This window comes from Miniopterus natalensis, chromosome 15 (genome assembly GCF_054644295.1).
Source record: "Miniopterus natalensis isolate mMinNat1 chromosome 15, mMinNat1.hap1, whole genome shotgun sequence".
Lineage (NCBI taxonomy): Eukaryota > Metazoa > Chordata > Mammalia > Chiroptera > Miniopteridae > Miniopterus > Miniopterus natalensis.
The window spans coordinates 50,388,629-50,397,519 of NC_142095.1; the positions used below are offsets into that span (position 1 = coordinate 50,388,629).

The following is an 8,891-nucleotide window of genomic DNA, read 5'->3' on the forward strand; positions in this document are numbered from 1 at the left end:
CTTTTGTGGTCATTCTCAGACGTGTAGAGCCACAGACTTGAGTGGCCTGAGACTCATTTTCCACACGGGGGACACGGCAAGGCTCTGCCTTCTCCTCCCAGCTTCTCCTGCGACAGTGTCCTGTGCAGTCCGTTAGTGCCGTGGCTTTTACAGTTTAGTGGTTGGGGGTGATTTGCTGTTTACAGGGCCTCTAAGCATCGTGCTGAAGTGTTGGCCAGTGCTCCTGAGCTCCGAAGGCTGGGATGTGTCTTGTGGAGTTAAGGTCAGTTCAGACCTAAGCTGCAGTGCTGTTGGCTGAGTTCAGTGTTAACGAATCAACGTCGTATATCAGATAAACAGCAACACAGGAAATAGGCTCTGTGAGAAACCGTGCCAGAGGCTCGCGGGACCCTGACCCTGTGTCTCCCCTGAGGGACGGCTCGGCGTGCTATTCTGCATTCCCACTGGCTTTGTCCGTTTGTGCTGCTATGACAAAGCATCCACAGACTGGTGGCGCACACAGCAGACACTTATGGCTCACAGTTCCACAGGCTGTGACATCTAAGAGTAAGGCGCCAGATGATTCAGAGGGTGATGACGGCTTGCTTCTTGGTTCAGAGACAGCCTTCTGCTTGCTGCATCCTACTTGGGGGGGGGGGGGGGCAGGGTGTTCCTGGGGGTATTTTTAATAAGGGCACTAATCCCTTCCATGAGGGCTCCACTCTCATTACCTGAGCCCCTCCCAAAGCTCAATCTCCAAATGCCATCATGTTGGAGAATTAAGTTTCAGCATGTGAATTTGGGGCATATACATTCAGATTGCAGCAGTGACGAATGCAAGTAATGAGAACTGACTGTAGTTAAAACAAAAATGCCTTAGTATGGGGAGGATGGAGTCTGTGGTCAAAGCTCATGTTGATGGGGAACTTGGGGACACCCAGAGGATTTTATCATTAAGATATAAATTTAAGAAATAGGACAGAGAGTGAAATTATACCATGTGTGTCTTTAACTTACACTATATATTCTTAGCAGGAGAAATACTAATTTTACTAATGTGTAGGATTCATTGTCATTTCATTTAGGGAGTGTGTGTACCAGTGTAGCATGGGGTCCCTCTTTAGTATCAGCCCCGGTACTTCTCTCAGGCGCTCTACTTCTGCTGCTGAGAGTGAAGACACAGCTTCCTCTGAAACTGTCTTGGAAAAAGAAAGAAACACTGAGGCTGCTAATGACCGGAGTTTACGAGTATTTTTAATTTGCTGGCTGACTATGAACACTGCCCACCAGGAAGAATGACTGGCACTAGGCCGTCTTGAGTAGCTGAACCCAACTCTTGCCAGATTTTGCGTGAAGCAGTGGCTACGTTTCAGGTTTCCAAGGCAGCTACTATGGAGTGGCCATGCGAAGCCTGACACCTCAGGGGCCAGCTTGTTTCCCTCAGTGTGTGAATCCCAGACACAGACCAGATTTAGCTGAGTAGTTCATTGACAACAGTGGTCTCTATCTTTTCAATGCCCACACCACAGTGGATACTTCTGGATGTCACAGCTCTCACTCAGTGCAGGGATCCTCAGCCCCGGGGCAGGGAGGCGAAGACAGCTGTCCTCTGGGGGGCATATTTTAGAACCTCAGTGGGAAGGAGAGGTCAGCTGTCACTTAAAATTCTCCTTCCCCCCTTCTTTTCATTTGGCTTTTACTGTTTGTTCCATGCCCCGTTCTCTGGTCTATAACCATCGGTCTTTGATCTGTGGAACTTAGTATACCAGTTTATAGAAGCAGCTTGTACGAATGTGTTATTTCCTCAAATATTAAAATAGAATAATTGTTTTAAAAGAGAGGCTAGATTTTAAAGTTGCAAATATGTCTATTTGTGTGAAATACAAATACTGTAATGTGAACTGGAAAGTCCGCGGTGACCGTGTCTTAGGTTTCCTTCAGTGACAGTGGGAGGCAGCCCCTGGAACTTTTCATGTTACAGGAACATGACCGATCAGGACCGCTCTGCTGCATCCTGAGCCAAGCTCTCTAGACGAGATGCTTCGCATTGTTTAGAAATCTGAGTAATGCTTTAGTCAGCTGATAAATGTTAATTAAATAACAGTAGATAGACTAAGATGTTTGCCTCTCTTCATCCAACTTTATTCCTCTTTTTGAAAAGACAAACTATTTGTGTGGGTGCTATTCTTACCAGCACGTTGGTGTGGATTTACGAGAGCAGATGCTCTCAGCTTGGACCTGAGGGCTTCCTTTCATTTTCATTCTAAGTGACGCATGCAAAAGTTTTCACCAGAGAAGGCTCATGAGGCCTGAGCATCATTGGAGCTACCATTTCATCACACAACCCAGGGCTTTGCAGTGATGCTGAGAGCCTTGTGTTTCCAGAGGTTGTGTGAAGGAACATGTAGAGTCTTCAGTGGCATCTCAGGCACTGTCTCTTACTTGTATTGCACCCAGAGACCTTGCAGGTCAAACAGCCTTTAACACAGACTAAACGTGATTCCTGCAGAACATAGATCTTTAGCTTGTGGGCCAAGGTTGAGGCATATAGTGCTGGAGAGCAGCTCTCCCTCTCTGATGGGCCCCAGTGATGGCTTCAACTTTATATCCTGTTGTTATATCACAAACAGAAAGGAGGCACTGGCATGGGGAAGTAGGATGCTCACTGTTGGGGTCTCTGGGGTTCATTTGGGAGGGTCCAGGGGTACTCAGGAAGGAAGAGGGAAAGCCCTTGCTGCGAGGACATGTTGAAATGAGGTCCTGGAGTCTCTGACACAGGGTTCAGTTAGGCAGCTCAGGCCGCCCCAACAAACAGCACAGATGGACGGGGCAGTGCAGACAGCAGCCAGTGATTTCTCAGTTCTCGGAAGGCTGGAAATCCTCCACCCGGTGTCGCAGGGCTGGCTCCTGAAACCGCTCTGCTGGGCTGGCAAATGCCGCTTCTCCGCGTCTCCAGGAGGTGTTCCCTCGGCGCACCTGCGGCCTGGCCTCCTCTTCCTGACAGGCCGCCAGGGCTGTTGCAGGTTGGGTCAGAGCCCATCCTAACGACCTCATCTTAACTTAATTACCTCTCTAAAGACACTGTTTCCAAATAAAGCCACATTCTGGGATCCTGCCGGTTAGGGTTTCAACACAGGAAATGTGAAGAAAGTGTAGGAGGAGGGTATTATTCAGATAAGAACTCTTCTCTGGGATTAAAAACTGTTCCATTTCTCCTGGTGAGATGGCCTAAGTGATGCTTCCCAACTTCAGATCCCTGTGTGGAACCTTCCTGAGGTTTGCCGTTACTGCCGGACTTTCTCAGTTCGTGCTGCCCTCCTTTCCCACTGACCATGCACCGGCCGAAATACCTGCCATTTCTGCTGGGTCCTAACAATTTAGTAGGCATTTGAAAACTCAGATGTGTAAATGAAGAAAAACAGCATTTGTATATTATTTTTAAATGGCCACATTTCTCACTGCTGGGACGCGTGTGCCCGCCTGCTGGACCGGAGGCCGCCTCGGGTTCCCCTGCACAGCGCCTCTGTGCGCACAGTGCGCATGCCCCTGGAGCAGCCCCAGCCCCGCCCGCCAGGCGGAGGCGAGAGAGCCCGGAGCGCAGTGCAGCCCCTGGACTCCGCCCAGCAGTCTCACTGTTTCCCTGCTGGTTTCCTTGCAGCACCGCTGATACCTGGGTGTACAGTTTAGGGGCCACGGAACAATATTATTTACTGAATATTTTCCTTTGGTCAGCTTACATTTTGAAGTTTTATTTTGATACGTTTTAGCTTGTCCTCATTGTGAACATGAGTGTGTGTGAGAGACAGTCTCTGTATTTAATGCCGAATAAGCCCACTGCCCCCGAGAAGCATTTCACTGACTGCCAGTGGTGTTCACACTACTCTAAACAGCACGGCATTTATTCATTTAAAAGAGCCAAATATTTTAATATTGATTGTTTTCTCTCTAAGTGTTTGACTTTTTTAAATACTTTATTTTTTGCAACAATTTCAGGTTTACAGCAAAATTGAGCAGAAGGTGCAGAGTTCCCCCCCACACACAGCCTCCCCATAATCCACATCCCCAGCCAAGGTTGTGCATTGTTGTTATTGGTGAACCTGCATCAATACGTCATCAACATCGCAAGCCCCTTCACTTCCATTAGGTCCCCTCGTGGGGTTGGACATCTGTGAGCTTAGACAAATGAGTGATGGCGTGGACCCATCATTATAATATCACACACAGTAATCTCCTGCCCTGAAACCCTCTGTGCTCCATCTGCTTCAGTGTCTGATTTTCACTTTTCTTTCAGGAACTTGAAATGCAGGCTCGAGCTCATGGACTCTCCCTTATTCCATCCACGGGCCTCTGCTCTGCAGATTTGGTGACTCGGATCATCAAGCAAGAACCGTCCCTGGAGAACTGCAGCCAGGACATCCTCCAGCATCACCCAGACCTAACTTGTACAACCACCCTCGATCTCACAGATGGCACCATCAGCTTCAACAGCAGCCTCGGGCCCGGGGCCGAGAGCAGCCACGCCTACAGCGCCCCCTCGAAAATGGGCTCTAAGCTGGAAGACATCCTGATGGACGATACCCTCTCTCCTTCCGGCGTGACTGACCCGCTCCTCTCGTCAGTGTCCCCGGGAGCTTCCAAAGCCAGCAGCCGGAGGAGCAGCATGAGCATGGAGGAGCCCGAGCACGCCTGCTAGCCGGCCTCCCTGCTCTGCGCCTTTCTTGATCAGTAGATTTAATAATTGACCTGAAGGGGTTTTCTTGATAATTTTCCTTGAATATGAATTTTTTCCATGCTTTATCAATAGCCCAGGATATATTTTATTTTTAGAATTTTGTGAACGGACTTGTATATTCTATTTTGCAACTACAAATGCCTCCAGAGTATTGTACAATAGCGCCCAGGATCTGTGAACCGAACGCACCCAACGTCAGCTTCCTGAGCAAGAGGACTTTGCATCAGAGAAATTTCTGTCCATTCTTTTCAGGGGAAACAGGTTGGAAATTTTTATGCATGTGACTTCCTTGGAAATTAAATGTAAAGGTTAATTGAAAGAATGTAAAGCAGCCAAAAAATAAATAACAAGACAGACAGACAGAAAGAGGAAGGAAAAGAAAAAACTCACACTAACCTTTTCATTTTGTAAATGTGTTCATCGGTACTGCCTTAAAGATCCAGTACCCTCCAGCATCAGTCTTTATACTGCAAACTATTTAAAGAAATACTATATTCCACAAAAGAGAAAAATGCAACCATTTTCATGAGGATTGTCTGGTGAGAGAAATAGCTGATATGTTACCACTGCAACCACAGGGAGACAGACCAGGGCCCTGAAGCACGAGGTCTGGTCTCACTCTCTGCTTCACAATTTTCCTCATCAATGAGTGTGATTTAATTTTTCTTAAGATATATTTTATTTTGAAATGAAAATTAATGTCCTCTCAGTAAAATATTGAGGAGCACTGAATGTTTTACTTTTTTTCTTTGATTTTGCTTTTGATACGAAAAACAAACTGGGCACATTTCTAATTGGCTTTACTGTTTTTATTTTTAAATTATGTTTTACTATTCATTTGAGTTGTACAGATTCTTTATTATCATCGCTCTTTTCAGTATGTTTGTATTAATTTGTAAGAATATGCATCTTAAAAAGGCAAGTTTTCAGTATTTTTACAACTCACTGGTGGTTTTCTGCATTATTTGTACACATGAAAGAAAACTTACGTGAGGTCCCATGTTTAAAGAGAGCTTTGCGAATGTTTTGTATATTACAGTCTCACTCAGAGCTGTTCTTCCACACATTTAAGGGGTAGGATTAATAGGTAAAACTGGCCTTCTAGGGAGAATAAACTTACATATTTATTTTTAGTGATATAAAAATAGCAATATTCTTGGAGACTGGTAACCAAACCATAGCGTTAATACGCCCATTATGGTCATTTAAACTGAGGTTTATTTCAGCAAACTCGCTGAATTTTTTTAAAGAGAAATACTGTATTGGCAAATTCCTGGTACTTGCCGACAGCGTTTGCCAAGCAGCGGAGCTGTACAGTTAGTTCCAGCATCACCTGCTCGCGTAGTCTATGCAATGCCCGCAGCGTCCCGCCCCTGCCCGCCGGGTGTTGCACGGGACGCGTGGCGGGGGCCGGCTGCTCAGTGCGTTTCTCAGCAGCAGCCTGCAGTTGAACAGCAAGTGGCGTCAGCACCCCTTCGGAATGAAGTGCCTTAGTCGAGCAGCAGTCTTTCCTGGACCAGCACTGACTGAACTGCACTGTGGAGAAAGCTTCCAGGTGGTGTCTGAGGTCGAGAGGAACATGCAGCATGGTGCCTACGTAGACAATATAAGAGCTTCCACTTCTCCAGATATTTTTAATATGAAATATATTTTAGTGACAGAGTGCCAACTTCTTTCATCAGGAAACCTTATTCAGGAGGGTTTTTTAAAAAATGAAAATGAGCTTAAATGTCAAATATGAATTGGTGGTGGGTGTTGGGGGTTCGGAGAGGAGTGATTGTCCAGTGTGCGAATGGATGGCTTACGTGAAAATAATTCGCTGCCTAGTGCCCGTGCGCTGCGCGGTGAGAATCCTTGGAAATTTGATGATGCTATCCGCTTTATAGCTTTATTACTTAAGGGGGTAGGGAAAATTACTTCCCATTCTTTCAGCCCCTTAATTGTACAGGTAGCCCTTCTAGAATAGAGACGCCGACGTGCATGAGCGGCCCGTTGTCCCATAGTGCTCACTGGTACAATCATAGCCTCGTCCAGTTTTCTCTTCGTATCTGGGGGGGCGGGGACCTGTGTGCAAAAGTTGAAGATTATGATGCTATGATGCTAGTTTTCTTTAGCTGATTTGGAGGTTCTTAAAAATAGAGCAAGGTTGACTAACCCAAGCCCAGGGGATCTGGCCAGGGCTGAGCGAGCGTGCAGAGCGCTTTGCTGAGAGAGCCTGGCATCTCCGCCACGCCCTGGGCCGCGCAGCTCCTGCGCTCACCAGCGCCTGCTTCCCCAGCCCCTTCGTAGACAATTTCTGGGAGTGGCAGGTGAGCAAGCCCAGGAGAATGCTGCAACTGGGGGTGGCTTTATTTATTTCTTTTTTGCCAAATAGAGTGTGGATTTGTTTTAGGGACTAGTTAAGCCAAGAGGCGGTGGTTTGGGCTTGCCTTTTGTGATGAGAAAATGATCCACACCACGCCCCGTCACTGGGTGCAGAATTGTGACTTGGGGTTGGGCCTCCGTCTGGAGTGACTAAAATGCCAGACTTGTCCGCCTGCCTCTGGGTAAGGTAATGGAAATACCAAACCTTCTGACTTTGCCAAAAACCATACAACCAACCTGGTCATACACAGGATGACAGTTCTTTCTGGTTGTTTTTAAAAACATAAAGCAATAAGAACAAATAAAATACATAGGAAGTTAAAAGATACAAAATAAAGCACAAAGGAATGCACTTATTCATATTTTTTAAAATGCACTGGGAAAAGTTGACGTTGATAACAGTGTATTTAAAAACCCTATTTCTTGAAAAAAAAAAAGACAAAAAGACAAATAACTGTCTCTTCCGGACACTTGGTGACTGTCTCTTCGGGACACTTGGTGACTGTCTTGCGGACTCTGGTACTGTAATGTAGTCATCTGCTGTTGGACGCAGCAATACCTTCTACCTTCTGTATGGTCCATAGTGCTGTATGTGATGGATCAATGTCAATGTATCTAATGACATCTCTGAACTGCTGTTCCGACAGCTTCATTAAAGCATTGGGTTTTTCACATGTGCTGGCCGGTTGTGTTTAGTTAATGCCGATTTTGAATATTGTTGCCTTATCAAAAAATGGTAGTACACACTCTCTTCCGATTTAACGAATTACAAATTACATGAAAAACCTTGTAAATGCCAGTGAGTACTTTTTTTGTTTTAAATGCCATTCTAAGGTATTACTTTTTGGGTTAAACATTGATTACTTTACGACTTGCACTCAGATGAACTATAATTGTGCAGCTTTTTTTTCCCCTCTGAATCAAGGGAGATTTCAAATTCCCGAATGCCAAGAATTCATTTTAGATATAGGAATGTTATTTTAAATGTTTTAGTGAGAAATGGTTTTCCAAAAGGGAAATTATCAGAGGAACCCTTGCATATTTACAAAAAAAAAGATACTGGGTTTTTAATACAAATTTATAATAGTGAAAGCTTAGTATACTCAGGTTGCCAGCTCCTGCCTTTTTTTAAATACAGCACTTAAGATCATTTGACAACTTCTGGGTTTGACTTGGGAAGTGTCAGACAAAACATGTCTTTATTCCCTAGCTAGACCTTAAACTTCTGCCCTCTTAAAAAATATTCTGGTTGAATCTCTGGAGTAAATGAGCAAAAGACTTCCTATAATGCTTCTGATTGTCAGTTTTTTCGTAAATTTGATTTTTTTTCTTAAATTGTAATATACAATAATCGAGCCCTTTCTTTTCAGAGTCATTTGAATTATTTATATTTCCCATAAATGTGATTATGTGATGTCTTAAAAATGTGTAAAAGTAATAAATTTTCTGTCTGCACAAGAGAATTTTCTAGGGAGCATTGAAAGCAGGTGAGTTGGAAGTTGGAGGGGTTTATCTTGAAAGGTCAGCAACAGGACCGTAACCCAGATTTCTGACCTCTCATTTGCCTATTAACGTTCATTTCACATTCTACAAAGATCCTTAATCACTAGCTTCCCCTTACACCCCCCCCCCCCCCAAAGCCACATACTTAGGTGTGTGGCATTATTACCTGAGCATAAGCATGGACTCCTGAGTTTGAGTCTTCTCTGCCCGTTCCCAGTTGTGTGATTTTGAGCAAGCCACTTGGCTTCTCTGTGCGCCCATTTCCTTTTTGTTCGCTGGGGATAATCCTAGCTACCATGTGGGGTCTTGTGAA

At 45.1% G+C, this 8,891-nt stretch overlaps 1 protein-coding gene across 2 annotated transcripts in view; it reads left to right on the forward strand.

Moving 5' to 3' along the window:
• The window catches only part of MITF (melanocyte inducing transcription factor), a 207,993-nt gene extending 200,244 nt beyond the window's left edge, over nucleotides 1-7,749 (forward strand). For both annotated transcript variants that reach the window (XM_087825115.1, XM_087825116.1), the window contains exon 10: nucleotides 4,271-7,749. In XM_087825115.1, coding sequence (XP_087681241.1) covers nucleotides 4,271-4,672 — 402 coding nt within the window. In that variant the 3' untranslated portion in view covers nucleotides 4,673-7,749. The remainder of the gene's footprint in view (nucleotides 1-4,270) is intronic.
• The last annotated feature ends 1,142 nt before the right edge of the window (nucleotides 7,750-8,891 follow it).